Source organism: Apus apus, chromosome 13 (genome assembly GCF_020740795.1).
Source record: "Apus apus isolate bApuApu2 chromosome 13, bApuApu2.pri.cur, whole genome shotgun sequence".
Taxonomy (NCBI): Eukaryota; Metazoa; Chordata; class Aves; order Apodiformes; family Apodidae; genus Apus; species Apus apus.
In genome coordinates, this window is record NC_067294.1 from 5,111,823 (window position 1) to 5,128,580 (window position 16,758).

Here is a 16,758-nt window from a genome sequence, read left to right on the forward strand (position 1 = left end):
AACTAAAAAGAAATAATCTTAAGGAAGAAATGTGGCCTTTCAGCTAAGGGATTCTTTCTCCCAGAGATTCCTGGAAATGCTCCTGCCATCACTTTACAGACAATCAGGCTTTCCAGTTGTCTGACCCGAGACCCATAAGGACTGTAAATCCTACTAGTGCAATCAATCTCTTCTGCTGCAAATCCTCAGGGCTTAGAAGCACCAGTTCTCTTGCAAGGAATGCTCTGCCCTTTGCCTGTGCTTTCCACCAGGATTTCAGCAGCACAGAAGACCATTTAATTCCCTTCAGGATATCTGATAAGAGGTTCCCAGCAGGCAATCAGTTATTATGGACCAGTAAACACCACCACATAAATCTGAGGCTTAACTCAGGCTGAGCATCCTTCCCACCCACATCCTACCATCATTGCCAACAGCCTGTGTAACAGTAGCATGAAGGCAGCCAGGTGAGGACCTCTTGAAGTCTGTTAACACCTCTAATAAAAGCATAATAGTAGTTGCTACAACATCTTTACACTCATCCTGCCACTATCCACACATCCAGCCACAAATACAAACCAAATCCACAGCCAAAATCCAGCAGAACCCTACCCCTTGGGGCTGTGGCTCAATGTTACTCAGCATCAGTAGAGTTTTAAGAAAAACTTCCACCTAACTTTCAGTCCAGACTTTATTCCCAAACCTGTGTTTTCTCATCTGCATTTTGTTGTTATGCTATTGTCCATGCATTTTGCAGCATGCTGATGGATTTTGCCAGTCTTCAAAAAAAATTCTGCTTTAGTAATTTATGACCTACAGGTCAATATCTGAAATGCTACTATGGGTTGCATGGAAATGTCAATATCATCCATTCCCCTGCACACATGTAATTGGGATATCCAAGAAAAATACCTGGAAACTTACAAATCATATTCAAGTCATCTTACAGGGACTCAAAATCAGATTTCTCCCCCTTATTATACTTTACACTGGAAAATGTGAGCAGTGTCTTAGGGCTGCCTAGGACATTTAAATCCCCCCAGCTAGAGTCTTTGGCCTGCTTTTTTCTAACCATTTCATAGTTTAACAAGTCTCCAGAGGATCTGTTTAAAGAAAAACAAAGCAAAAAACACTTCAGTTTGCAAGTAGAATATAAAGTTAAACCATACAGTTTTCAGCTTGCTCTGTAGTCAGTGCTTTCTTACAAGGGACTGGGAAAAAGCTAAGTCAAACTGGCAGGAAGAATGGCCAGCAAGACTGTGAACAGGGATTCGAGCCCAGATTTAATCTAAGGCTTTAGACAATAACTCATTTTAAGCTCAGATCCCTAAAAGAACCAATTCCCCAATCCTCTTGAAATCCATTTTTTGATGTATTGGAAAAAAAGCACCGCTTTAAAATCCACTGCAAAAATATATTCAAGCCCCAAATATCTAGGGTTTGGCATACCCAACTTCAACATGATTAAACGGGTACGAGAGCACTGAGACACAAAGATCTGTGTAAGATGGGAACCTCTGCCCTGCTCCACAGTGAGAAAACTCATGAATGACTGTGATATGTTCATTAATATAAATAACAGTGTGACTCTAAAAAAGGAAAACCCTAGAAAGAAAGAAACCCAGTGGGATGACTGAACTCTGAACACTCTGATGTGGTGAAGCTCAGTCAGGCAAACAGGATTGCTGCCCACTCAGCCACACAAAGCACAGCTCGTAAGATGCAATTCTCATGCTTGTTTATTTCATATATGTAAATAATCAGTCAAGGGCAACTTCTCATGTCACTCTTGAGTTACTGTTGCTACCAGTCACACCAGATGCATTCCCAGTATGTGACCTGTGTTTGCTGACCATTGAAGAATGATGTGTCCAAAACGTCACCACTTCCCACATCCAAAGACCCACTCAAAACCTCATGTCACTTAAACATCACTGCCAATTTATCTTGAACATACTTGAACAAAACAACAAGTTCAGACAGAGGGGAAAAAAAAACAATGGTTCCTATTTAAAAGTTTTTTTAAAAAAATAATCCCTCCAGCACCAAGGTAAACTTTCTCTGCTGACCTGCCATGCATGGGAGGTGGCTTTTGAAGAGAGGTGCAGGGACGGGCATTTTGGAGGCAGCTGCTTCAGGCATAAAAAATTTCTTGGTGTCTCTCCCCATTCACAGTCAGCAAGCACCTTCAACAACTGTAATATGCCTCTGCATGTACAACAGGAAAAAAAGAACTCCTTGACAGCAAGCAGACGTGGTCACAAAGTGCACAGATACCTGCCAAGATTACAAGTTTTATAAATTCCCGCAGGTGGCACTTTATAGAAACCACTGTCAGACTTTTCAGGTTGTGTTTAAGATTGAGCACGTCTTGCGTGTGACTTGCTCTTTGGCTAGAAGAAGCTCTCCTCAAACGTTCTGTAAATAATCACTCCAGTTTTTAAAAAGCTACAATTCTTGAAGCAATTCTAAATTATTAGGATTACCAGAAAAGACAAAAAAAAAAAAAAGAAACAAAACCAACAAACAAAAAACCACCACAAAACCAAAACAAATCTCTCTCAAAATTCAGTCTGTTGTGGCCAAACCCTGCAAAATGCAGCAAAGCCCAGGGAAATTATTTCTGTTCCAAGGACAACTGTCTGAAGCCCAGCAGAGCTAAAGAAAGTGATCCTCAGCACCATGAGGCTCCTGCAGCACAACAGCCTCTGAGCAGGCAGCCGTGAGGGACTGCGGAGGCTGCGCTGCCAAGGACCTCTGCTCCCCGCTCCTCCCTGCCCCCTGGTCCTTTGGGATTTCTGGCTGCCTTTTCTCACACACCCATCAGGCAATTCTGCAGTGTGCTGCTGAGAAACCTTCTCTGAAGAACTACCTACCTGTGGAACTGTCAGCTCTGGAGTTGAAATAAAAATCAATCCCTAAACCCCTCGCCATCCAGATTGTGATTAATAATTTTTCCCCTTGAAAGCACCACACATTGCCGGGCAGGAGAGCCACGCCAGATGGTCTGTGCACACACAGAGAGCTGGAACAAGTAAGTGACTGCACAAAACCTCACAGATAAAAGGAAGAGCAAAGATGAATACCAGGCTTTTAATCAAAGAACCTGCTGAAAAACAAAGTACATGGTATTTAACCCATTAACAAGCACCACGGTTCCAAGAGCTGTGCAACATCACCTGGTAAAAGGGGAAGCTCTTGGTCTGCAAGAGACTGCACAGGGATGGGCAAAGGGGTCAAGGGAAATGAGTGCTGCTGTCCTTGAGGGTCTCTTTTGAGACATGCAGCCAAGAGAGGACAGAATCTCTGGAGGCTTTGAAGAAAGCAATTCAGCTGCCTGCCCTGACCCTGTTAGACCATCCAACAGCCTCCAGCTGGTGACTGCAGCCCCTTCAGCAATGCTGCTCAGATAGCAAGAGCTGGCAGAGGGACTGTGTGGCTGGAGGTAGAGAGGACTAGTCTGTCATTAACACAGAGCTAGGCTGGTTTAAAATAATTACCAATCCATGCCCTCATTCTTGCCACATTAGTAGAATTTCAGCAAAACAGTATGAGGATGCAGATCTGTGCAGGCAGCATTGTAGGGTTAGAGCTAGGCAAGAACATCACACCACATCTGGGATATGATGGTAAGTCAGTGAAGCAGCTAGTGGTTACTACTCACATCTGGACCTTTAACAGACACACTCAGCCCAAGAAGGTAACTCTGAATTAGTGAAATAACCATCGTTTGGCTTAAAATACATCATGATCCAAGAGAGTCCTGCAGACACAACACATATCTAATATGCAAATAGTACATAAAACAACTCCTGAGGTTTATATTCAAATGAGCAAAGACAATTAAATTCAAATTATTACCAGCACACAGGCACAGTGGGTGGTATCTAATGGGAGGTGTCCCTGCCCATGCAGGGAGTTTGAAACTAGATCATCTTTAAGGTCCCTTCCAACCCAAACCATTCTATGCATGGGAGTCATTGTGCCACATACAGTATCGCCCCAATCATTTTGAAAAGTAATTAAAGTCAGTCATTTGTAACGCAATCATTTAGATAAATTGAAGTTTGACATAGTTTCTGCCACTGCCTTAAACTTAATCCACTGTTTCAAAACAGTGTTTCAGCTTTACAGAAAAGCACAACTTTTCAAGAAGCAATGACTTTACTACTGTGACAAAGTGCAGATTCAAAGTAATTGAAATCAGAAATGTTACTGGCTTTTTCCTGGGCTGAGATCCTCTTTCCTTTCACAGTTTCAGGAAAGCACAGGGGAAAGGAGACTTGCACTAGCTGCAATGAAAGTTAGCCTTGCTGTTGCTTGCTTTTCAAGTCCAAGTTATTTTTACCTAAGAAATCCAGGCAGCCCCAAGCTTCACTTAGGGAATTCAAAACACAGATAATACAAATAAGCAAGAATTCCAAAACAGCTACAGAAAGTTATTACTCAGCACAGGCTCTACAGACCAGGCACCTAATTCATACCAACCACTGGGTAACTACAGGTGTACTCCCAGTCCCCCACAGAGCATAACACATGCTTTGCTAAAGCGTAAGCACTGAAGGAGCACGTGCTTCCCTGCTCATCACTTGCACACACCAGGGGAAGAACCAGGCCCTAAGACCTACATTCCCCTCTCACCCTACCTACAAGATACAGGTGCTCTGTATCTTCTCTCTCTGGTCAATTCACCAGCAGGTCACAGTGGTGAGTGGTGGCTGCCTGCACTGCTCCACTCCCCCAGCACTGCTGTGTCTCACTGAGCCACATGGGAGCCGGGATTGCCGTGGGAAGGGAGGCAGGACTAGCAGCTGTGGCTGTACTGGGAGGTGGGTCTAGGGCAGTGGGAAGACAAGGCTTTAAAGGGAACAGTGCACAATGCAGTAATTAAATGCATTATATCATGGATAACCTACCATATACACAGTGTGCTAAAGAAAAAACAGTCCTTGTGCTCCAGCAATTCGTTTCTCATCTTCCAGCTGAGTCTTACACAGAAACCCTCCCAGTGCCCCTTCTGAGAGCACTGAAATACCAGCAGCACACAGCATTGCCTCACTGGCCAGCCACTGAGGAGTAAATTGCACACAGCTGAGAGCAGTCAGAACCAGCTGGAATACATTTTTCATTATTGGACCACTTTGCAAGGCCTCACATGTGGCTCTTCTGTTGCAAGAAATGACAAAGTTAGATGTTTGAAGGAGATCCATCTCATTTGAAACTCTGGGCTTGCCATTGCTTTCATATGATGATGCCTGGAGCCCTTAGCCTGATCAAACCACTTTACCATCATTATCATCGACAGCAGATAAGTTTTATGCTGCTTTTAGTCAGAAAGCATTTTAAACAGAAAATGTTTATCAGCATTTTCTACCGGAGCTTATTTTAGGGACACATACCAGATGCTATTTTGTGCATTGTTATTAAACACAGAGTTTGAATCTCATGGTACTAGACAGCAAACACAACATGCTACCCATATTTTTGAATTCTCAGTTCTATATTCCATTTCCTAAATGGAGATATGGGTTGCAGAACACTTCCAGTTTGTCAGGACAGAGTATTAAGGTCTTCCTGTGAACAAGTTTCTCCCCCTTTGTGCCTGGCAGACACATCAGAACCTGCTGGATCATTGCCATCCTCTGTCTTTCTCAGCAGGTTGGACAACATAAACACAGCTTGTAAACAAACAAATCCCAACAGGATGACACTTTGCAGAACTCACCAGTAAATGTGGAATTGCAATGAAACCGTGTGGGTGTGCACATGTATTTTCATAAGCAAAACTTGCTCACGTGCCTGTGGGTGCCCACGTGGGCTCTGAGGGCAAGGTCTGACTTATGAGCTGCTGTTCCCACCAACTCTGCCCTGCCACTGGGCTGTTACCAGCGAGAAACAGGATCAGCTTTCAGCAAAAACAAGGTTTATGTTACTCTCATCCAAAAGGCAAACATTGTGTTCTGTCTTTCCTCTCAGTAGACAGAGAGGCTAAACTCATTAAGGACTGTGAGATCCACACATACTAGAAGAAAGAATAAAAAATTGATTTTAATGAAATCTGTTGTAAAATGTTTTGTTTCTATAAATGTATCTATAAACAAACAAGTGTTGACTAAATGTAAACATAAACAAACAAGTGATTAATCACACTTAGTTTCACATGCCCCTAGTGCTGAATTAATTGACAGAAAAATAGGGGGAAAAAAAAATAAATCAAAGGAGCACTTTCCCTGTGCTTCATTAGGGCTAACACTTTGCAAGTGTATTTGTATGGGAACTAGAAACAGTTCTTTTGTAGACCAGTATCAGCTTTAGTATAATTTTGTTATACTTGGCAACATTTAGTAATATTCACCTCCAGCTGTAAACTGCTCACAACAGCCACTTAGGAGAGCCTTATCTTAGTGTTTGATCGGAGTAGAGAGGCTACAATTAACTCATCAGTTGAAAATGAAATTAGTTTTATTTTTAACTTAGCTAATCATAGAATCACAGAATAGTTCGGGTTGGGGGGGACCTTAAAGAAGCAAATCAGTATTTAAATACACACAAATAATTAAGTTGTTCACCTTTAATTCATGCCTATTTGAATGGAACTAATTTGCTCCAGTAACTTGCCTCCTAACCAAAACAGGAACTCATCTCTATTCAGAATAAAAAACATTTAGTCTAAGGCACAATATCTGGATCCCACTGTAATCAATTAGACTTCAGTACATGCTTAAAGTTAAACGTGAATTTAAGTGTTTCCTTGATGTCTATGGGGATCTCAGACTACCTAGAGAAAAAGATGGGGTCAAATACAGAAACAGAGCTTCCTATCATGCTTATGTTTCTGTATTTCGTGTTTAGCAACAGGTTATTACAGGGAAAACTGCAGCTTTGTGGAGTGCATGGGAGAGCCCCAGGAACCCACAGCAGAGCTGGCCCATGAATCTGCTCTCCAGGTCTCCAGCCTCTCCCTGCTCCCACCCCAGCCTCAGCACGCCCAGGTAGCACAGCCCTCCGCATCCCTCCTTGCTGCCCCACCAATTCTACTTATCTACAAGATTATTTCTCTTGCTGGCAAACCAAAACGGTGCTGCAGTGACTACAGGATGTGATGCTAGGAAGAATTAGCCATGAGAAAGTATTTAATGCACATTCAATCATTCTGAAAGTGATTTTTAGCATCTGGGAAAAAAATATGTTTAGTTAAAAGTAAAAATCCTTCGAAGATGCACTACACTTTCCAAAGCATTCAAAAATTCAAAAAAGCCCACTGTAGAAGGAGCCCACACAGCTGTCCTGTGGTCCTCATATGCATGTGCATCACCACACATCTTTAGTTACAGAAGCACTTCTCTTTCCCCCCTCCCCTGCCCCTCGAAAAATTACTAGTACTAAAAAAAAAATCCATTAGCTTAATTATAACTTTTTTTTTTCTAGGAAAAAGAAAACTGACAGTTCCAGAAGCACAAGACAGGTTAACTTTTTACCAAAGACCATTTTGTGGCCCGGAGAGGGCCACCTGCTGGAGATAACTATGGTAGAAAATTTCATCAGCCCTGGAAAACGAGGCTATTCCTTGTATTTCACACCAGGCACATTAACATCATTGTTCATTAGCATTCACCTAATCATCCCAGATGATTTATTGCACTGTTATAAAGGTAGAAACTCTCAGATTTAGCTAAAAGTTTCATATTGAAATCACTGCAAGAGTCTTATTATGCCAGCAAAGATCTACTCCAGCAGCTGCACCTATGGTTGGGAAGGGTGACATCCACTGGCCTAACACCTTTTATTGGAGACTTGTTTTTTTATAAGGGTGTAACTTTGCTTCTTATTCAAAAGTTGAATCACAACTGAATTCTCAATCTTTTTCTTCCCAGAAAAGACCCATGAATCTGCAAAGTGAAATTCAGAGAAAACCCAAGATGGGAGAAAGACAGATGTATTTATCATGCACAGATGATGTAGGAAGGAGACAAAAAATATTGTCATCAGTGCCTTACTGACTGCAGAATAAGGGAACAGTAATTAATCAGCCAGAGTATATGCTGAGAGGAAATATTGATTGAATTTGGAGAAACTTCAGTTTCCTGAAGGAACTGTTCCCCTGCAAAGGTAACCAGGAAAGTTTCTGTAAATTAGACTGGCAACCAGCCAGCTTGCAGCCAGTCTGAGCATCGCCTCAGGCAATCCAGAAAAATATACACCAGATGCACATTGGTCTCTAAAAAGTAATTTCAATACATTAGTAAATCAATGGCATTGACAGCTTGATGGACTATGATGGAGGGATCTTCCTCGGAAATATCTTTAAAAACTGCAAAGCTCTGGCAACTGAGTTGTTACAACTTTACCATATTTTTTTTAGTTTTTCATCTTTTCCAACATCTTCTAGTGTTTGGTTATTTCAGCTTAAATTCACATGGATTTCTCTCCTGCTGAATTGGCCCTTAACCCCTCTGGACTCCTGAACATCAGTGTGAGGAGGAGGGAAGGCTTTTGTCTTTTGCATCGTGGAGAGGCAGGAGATGTCAGTAACAGGACTGAGGAGCAGCTCTGCTTTGATGAGGTTTGGGTGTCAGTCAGAAAGGAGGCAGTTGCCTCTATTGAACAGAAGCAGCAACTTCATATTTCTGTCCTTTTACCTGACCAACGCGCATTCATGGCTGGGGGGATGTCAGCCACCCTTAACATGAAAAAGGAAACTGTAGTAGAAATAAAGAAAAGTATATAATGAGATCACATCTTTCAGCATCAAACCACCACCCCTCTGAGGATCTGACCACAAGCAAGCTCAAGTATTTCCCTGAGAAGAGGTCACGAGTCTCCAGCAGAGGTGTTGACATCAGCCCAGAGTATATTCATGATGGAACTTGTGTCAGATTGGGTTTGGCCATTCCAAGGGATTTAATTAGCAGTTAAAGAAACAAGAATCTGCCTGGTTGAAGCACATTTGGAGTTACCTTGCTGTCTTCCTCAGTAATAAACTGTTCTTGGCTAAGGTCATCTTTCCTCTGCACAGTAAATAAAACTGTCATCTAAAGCTGAGTTTCTGTTTCTCATCAGTCAAGCAATACAATAAAACTCAGAGTACTGTATTTAGACTGATTTTGAGAGACAAACCAAACCTTAAGGAAGTTTTAGTATAATCATTTCCTCTTGGTTGATCAACTTAACAGACACAGTAATTTAGCTGGGGAAATGTGATATTAAAGCTTACAAGCCTGATAATCAGATTGTCTTTAGAGACAAAAAAAATCAAGCTAGTTTTCCAGACCTCACCGTAACCATTAATTAAATACTTACCATCTCATCACTTAACATCTAAAGAATATTTAAGCAAAAACCCAGCAGTTTCAAGAAAAAACAACCTCCTCTAGCTTGCCTATTTAATTCTAGTTCTATTGTGTTTTACTGCTGTCAACCAACATTTCTCATCTTTGTAACAAGGAATTCAGCTGGAAATATTAAAATATTTTCAACATGCTGCTTATTTTTATGTGGAGGAAGATAAATTATTACCTGCATACAACTAGCAGTCGCCAGAAAACACAGAGTTTATTCCCACCATACCTGCAATACATCAATCACTGCATGATAATATTTCTCTTTCCAAAACAATTAGACCAATTTGTAGGGAGCTCACACAGCCTTTTACAGTACTACTCTGCTGCAGATTACTTGTCTAAAATACAATGCTTGCATTTTTCCAGTACATTAACAAATAGTGTTGTTTGAGAGGGAAAACACGGGTAGAAATATTATACCCTTTACTCTGTGATTCTCGCCCACACCAGATAATCCTACCACATTGTGTGAAAACACAATGATCCAGGCTGCCAAAACATGTATTTACTTTCCCCAATATTCTGATAGTGTTTTATGTAAATGCAGAAGCAAACACAGCACAGGCTGCCACTCTTCTCATGCTCTTTCTCTCCCAGCACATTCCACTTCTTAAAACCCAGCACATCAGCAGAGCCTTTATAAAAGAAGATGCTTGATCTCTTCAGGGCTTAGGAGGTTGATGTTCTTGTTTGTTCACATTTTTTAAACAGTTGGAATAAAATTTCCATTTCCCTTACTAGAATATAAAAGATAAAAAAACATCATATGGAAAATGCTAGAAAAACCCTGCTGTCTGGGCCACCTCACCGTACCTGTTCACACAATCTAGAACTTACTTTCACAGTTGGGAAAATGCTTGTTCTTTCTTTCTTTATACATGAATCCATCCTTGCAATGGGTCAATGGATCTTCCATTAATCCTAGTTGTCTCCTGGGGAGGATCAGCTGCCCATGAGCTTCAGGGGCCTCTCTCCTGCAGCCCTGCAGCTCCGTGTTGGAGCTCTCTGCCTGGGCAACAACGGGGGTATGCACATTGACTTAGGGTACTGAGATCTCCAACAAACCACCATCCAGAAGAAATGCATTTAGGAGACTATGTCCCTGCGCAGCGTGATTATGAGAATAACCAGTTAGAGTAAGTTTGTCCCCAGAGTCTCAAGCAACTAAACAAGACCACACCCATTCAGTCAGCACATGGGGCATGAGTAGCTCTTCACTTCTGCATGGAGAGAGGAGGCATGAAGAGCTCCCTGAGCACTGCACAGCCCCATGGACTGGGAGCTTCTGCTCCACAGACCCAACCCACTTCTGCAAGGGAGACCCTAGAGAGATTTCCCTAACAGTGTTGCTAACTGTGGGAGTAAATCCCAAAGCCATGTGAGGTCTGGCGTGACCACTGCCCAATGCAAGCCCCAAGTCCTTGAAATGATAATTGACCTACCCAATTCCAAGTTCACAGAGCTTTCAACTCCTTCACCTCCTGTTTCACTGGGGAGAGAACCGCTTGTCCTATTTCTTGTGAAGAGTGCCAGAGATAGCAATATTTATAAGGAATTTGTATCTATCTATCCAAACCCAAACATTCAAAAATCATTACTCACAATTCCCTCCCAAATCATGGGATTAAATTAACATATAATGGGATTTTTGAAAGTTGTTGTCTTAAAAATTATGGAGTACTATATACTTTGTGTTACTCATTAGTTTAAAATATTTACACAGTCAGAAACTACCAAGTTTTTATCAATAATTAAAAGAGCCAGAAGCTCACCTCAGGGAAGAAAAAAAAATAAAAATCATCACATATTCATAAGATTCCTGGAGGATGAACTTTTAAAAATAGTCTAACTGTTACAATTCATCACATGTAAATTTATGGGACTTGGCAACAATGCAGCTGTCTCCAGAGACGATGGAAGAGGAGGAGGCTCTTGGTTAACCTCTGTTTTTTAAAAAAAACATTAATATGTACAGCACACTAAAAGTGCCCTAGTAAGTATTTCATAAATAAGCCCATTCATTAATTTAGAGCACTATGGCAACATGCAGCACCGGGTGCTCATCAGCACCCAGTCACTAAATATTTTGACATTTTTTTACCAAAACTAGATGCATTCCAGAAAAATACACACTGGAAAATAACGTTACAATTCTTCAAATCATGTCATAGAGCCATAGAACCACGGCCTTTCCATGCCTGTTGCCCAGAGCAAATCAGAGGTGGGAAGCCAGGTATTATAAAAAGTAGAGGAGAACAGACCAGTTTTGGAGGAGCTATTCACTTTTTTTGTTAAAGGCGAGGAGAATTCCATGGCGGGGGGGGGGGGGGAATAAATTCTCCTGTACATCACAGTGGGTTTTTTTTCCAAACTAAAAGCCAATCTTCAATCAATTTTACAAATCAAAATACGGTGGATGGAAAGGAAGATTATTACTCTTAACATTTTTTTTAAATATGAAAATTTAAAATACGAAAACCTACAACAGTTCCTACCTCTGAGCAGCACCTGCTGTCTCAGACACAGTCAGTGCCACATCTCAGCCTGGCCTGCAGGAGTTCAGCTTTGCTTTTCTCCTGAATCCCCCAGTGCTGGCTGAGGGCCACTGTTACTTGCTGCCTTTTTACCAGCATCTACAAACTTGAGCCCTTAGGCCAGTGCACAGCGCAGCTGAGGTGACAGACTCAGAAGCCTGGTGGCATCACACCCCGTGTAGCTGTGCTGCCAGGGACAGCAGGCAGCCCAGAAACAGCCCCACAGCACAGCCCTGCACTTGAGAGGTGTTCAGATAGCACTGGCAGAGCAGGTACCACATGCCAATAACTGGAGCTGATCTACAATTTATGCTTTGCTGTGTACCAGACTCCTACTCCTAAAGAATGTTTACCTTCCACAAACAAAAATACTGCCATAAGGTGTGAATAAAATCAAGTCTCTTTTGTTTAAGAGGAAACACAGTGGCTGGCTGATATTTTCCAACACTGCAATAATTTTATAAATATCTACTAAAAGAGCAAACTTCCATCCTATGACTCTGGGACAGTGGCACTCAGACTGCAGTCTATCACATACTTAGTACATTCCACATTTGGAAACACATAAACAAATTTAAGTTCGTGTTCATCTCTGAAGATACCATTATTTCCCTGTTGGGATTAAATCCAGCCCAGCAAAGACACTGTCAATGAGTCAACCTCAGCCTTGGTGTCCTTGCTGCAGCCTTCCCACACAGCAGTTGCAAAGCCAACACTGCTGCCTGTCCCCAGCATGCACAGGCACCTCTGCACTGCTGCTTCATCTACCATCCCCTTCTGAGCTGTCACTCAGTGGGACACACAGCTTTAGGCTGGCTCTCTCTGGAGCCAAGGAAACTCTTTTTAAAGCACACACAGCTTCACCATCCTAAAGATGGTTTTGGCTGCTGCAATGCTTGCTTGCCCCAGGTAGAGCATTCATCTCCTTCCCTACACACTTCTATCCACAGAGGGAGAAGAACACATTTCCATTTCCAAGGATGAAAAGGCTAGAGCCAGCAGATCACACTGGCTACATGCCTTCAGCTACATTTCATACCTCAGCTGGCAGTAACATCTCTGCCTTACCTTTATACAGGGTATCCACATTCTCAATAGGAAGCTGCTTCTTAGCAGCTGCTCTGCGATAGACCACGTGCGTTCTGCCTTCTCCCTCCTCCTGCTCCTGGGCCCCCTTCTCCAGAGGTTCAATGAAGAACTCATCCTTGTCTGTGCGGATCATGCCAGCCTGCAGCGAGAGGGCAGAGATCGAACATTCTGCGTTACTGCTCGGGGAGCAGACGTTGTGAGTAAACAGTGACAATATGCTTAAGCACACTTTAGTGCTCTCCAGAGAGCAATTAGGATGCAGAGAGGAAACCAGGAGAATCCTTTATTAGAGCAAAACGAAGCATCATTTCCCCAGCTTGACAAGAAAGGAGAAAAGGTACAACCTTTAACCAAAAGGACTTCTCCTCGAACCACATGAGCAAAGTACAGGTCTAAGAATCTGTCTAGGAAATAAACTTCTCATTAGAAACCAGCTACAATGAAAGTTACTAAAACCTCTGCCAGGCCCAGACCACTTCACTTGTGATTATCTCTGCTAAATAAAGGATCGGTTCAGCACCATAAGGTGGTCCTGATGTGCAGCTCAACAGTCAAAAAATGCAGAGTCAGCCTTTCTGTTCAGAAGCAAGATGGAAAAGTGCAACATCTTACATGCAAGGACCTAAGTTTTGTGATTCTTCCCCCCCTGACACAATGGGCTCAGCTGACAAAATGCTCTTTCAAGAATTAGCTACAACTAATTTTACAAAGGTGTCAGTCGTGCAGTGCTAAGAAATAAAAACTTATTTGGACTGGACCAGATACCCTGGTTTGAAAAAAGGAGAAATTTACATTTCCCCAGAGCACCTCAAAGGAACATCACCCAAGTGATTCTCACCATGTTCAGGGGAAACCGTTATAAAAATGGAAAACTTTAAGTCTTGTCATCATCTTCATGCAGGTGAAACAACTTGGGAACCTGGACCACCTGCATTTGTGTCCTCCTGCAATCCTGCCCTACCGCAGAAGGTCACAGCAGCCAGTAGCTGGCTTGTAGAGATGGTTGGCTTCAATCAATTTTTCTGCATATGTTTGCACATCTGTGTTTGAGAGCTTGAACTGACGAACACAAAGCTTGTAAATAGAAAGTTTTCTTATTAACCTGAAATAAATTGAATCAATTATTATTGAGAGAAGACCCAGACCCAACCTGCAGAAGCTCCTTCATCATGCTCTTTCCCACTCTGCCCACTGATGACCCTGGAACCACTGGGCACAGGAGAATCTCCTGACACTGTGCCCCACTTCGTCTTGGTATCTGAGCTTCTGGGAGCCTAAATCCTCTGCTGGATAAGTCCTACCTCGGGCTTCCACAAGGACCAGTTTGGCTTCTTTGAACCCAGTATCCTCCCTAGAAACAAGTATCAGTTAAACACTCTTATCATAACCCAGCACTAAAGTTCTCACACAACGCGTATTTTTCTTCTACAAGCAGCAAACTAAATTCCTTCTGCTATAAATACAGTATGTTCTTTGGTTCCCTCCTTGGAAAAATGTCAGGTTCATTTGTCATGTCTTAACTTACATTAGGCAAGATTTTCAGTCCCAGATTTCATATATATAATGTATACAAAAACAGATTGAAAGGGAAGGATTAAAGAAGCAAAATTATATCGAAGCAATTTAAACTGATACCATCCTGCCTGTATAGAGGAAACTGAATTTGAAATCCTGTCTTGTTTCTTCTCATCTAATTTAGATTCTACATCAGACATAAAAAAGGTGAGACAGGCTCAGCAGCTCAAGGAAGCTAAGACAACCAAGAAAGTAAGTACTGAACCCAGAGAGACTGCAACTGATCTTTTACTGTTGAAAAGAATACACGAGAAATTCAGATTTTTTTATTCTCCTTTCAGTGTGTATTTTAAATGTATATACACACACTTCTGGATGTTAAATAATATATTCAGAAACTTTAAAGTCTTTTTATGAGAAATGCACAACTGAAGATCAAGAAGAACGAAGCATTTGCATGCTCAGCTGCACAGGGTACAATCACATGCCAGGTATTTGCCCAGGAGAAACACAAAGAGCTCATGCAAAAAAATGTTTTTTGCTTTTTGCAAGTAAACTACATGGTTGGGCACATGTTCATATGTATTTCTGGATTTATTAAACCTACTATTAACTAAGCAGCTAATACCAGATCTTAGCTAAAATGCAGACCATCATTCAGGATTCCAGGGGAGAGGCTGCTGTGCACTGCATGCAGGAACAGGCACTGATGGGAGTTGGGAAGAATTAGATCTTCTAAGAAAATTACCAGACAGACTACTTCTACAACCAGTAGTTGAACTGATCAGACAGAAAAACAAGTTTTATAGGTGAATTTCAGCTTCCAGGGGACGGTGGCCTTTTCAAAAAGAAAAATCTAGTCAGAGTGAAGATTCCCCCCAGCAGAGATGAAGGTGACACCCTACGACAGAGTGCAAGACTGAACAAGAGATATTTGTGGTTCCCACAACATAAACCAACAGACAAACACTGATGTTTTCTGCAGATTATTATGCCTGGTACTGGCCTTTTTGCATGCAGGGAGGTTCCTGTGGCAGTGAATGCTGCAAAATAGTAGGCTATCCATTAGGTGCTACTCAAATAGACACAACAGCCCTCTGTACATCTTCAGGGCAGTATCCTCCCTAAGTCTGTTGAAGTGTAGAAAGGCAGGAATTTAACCTTCAAACATAGCTGAATATATCTTTTCTAATTTTAATCTTGGACTAAAATAACTTTGTCTCTTACACTGGAATTTCTCTTTTCCTTTAGTACTGAGAAACACATCAATAATATTTGGTCAGAATTATGAGGAAAGAGTGTGTGTTTGAATTGTAAAAGAATTAGATGATTTTTATGTATTGTATATCCTACACAGTCTTTGATTTAGCCAACATAATCTCATGAAATAAAATAAGAAAAAATGGCGGTTTAAGACTTGAAGAAGAAAATTCATTTAGATGGCAAGGCAGATTTCCTACAGCAATCCACAGTTCAAGCCATCTGCCTAATAACATACCCACAGTTATAAATGATTCATTAAGAAATATGTGGGGCTCCTGAATGTCTCCACCACACATTTCCTTGCTGCTTTGAGCAAGACATTTCACCTCCTTACTTCCATTTTTCCACCTCTGAACCAGCATAACAACAGTCTTGCAGGATAATTACAAGGACTGATTTGTTATGTTTTTGGCCAAGTGCTTCGAATATGAAAAGCTCAAGACAAATTGCCTAATGAATTTTTTCTGATACTACTCAGAACACTCTCAAAAAGGCATCATGAAAGGGAGATTGCTTTCAGTCATCAACTCAACACCACTGTTGTGCAAAGCCAAACAAAAAACACAAAGGCATCATGGGTTTGTCCATGCCCTTCACCCATCAGTCCTACTCTTATCCACGAACATCATCATCCCTGTGCCAGCCTGTCATGCCAAGACAGCTGTTGGACAACCGAGTTTATGGTAACACCAGAAGGCATTAAAGTTGCTGCAACTTCCTGGAGAAGGCCTCTGGGTAGCTAAACCAGAAATGCTGTACTGTTTGAGCAAATCTGTGCCTTCTCTTCCACACAGTGTAGACTGGAAGAAATTCAGGAAATCCTTGGGTCATCATCCGAACATCTACTCCAGGGGATGCAGAAGCAGAATCAAGCCTCTGAATTACCTGTTCAAAACTTGAGGAAATTGAAGAATAGAAGTTGCTTTCATGGACTAGGAGCTTAAAAGTAACAGCCAGCAACAGTATTTTTCTATCCTATAACGCTCCTCCTCCCTCCCAGGACTGCTGACCTTCCAGGGGTTATGGGTTAGCGGTGC

The 16,758-nt window shown here is 41.8% G+C and overlaps 1 protein-coding gene across 1 annotated transcript in view; it reads right to left on the bottom strand.

Moving 5' to 3' along the window:
* Positions 1–16,758, bottom strand: part of ADAMTS2 (ADAM metallopeptidase with thrombospondin type 1 motif 2) — a 177,592-nt gene that overhangs the window by 98,706 nt on the left and 62,128 nt on the right. Inside the window, exon 3 of the mRNA XM_051631361.1 lies at positions 12,923–13,082. Within this exon, the coding sequence (XP_051487321.1) occupies positions 12,923–13,082 (160 nt within the window). The remainder of the gene's footprint in view (positions 1–12,922; positions 13,083–16,758) is intronic.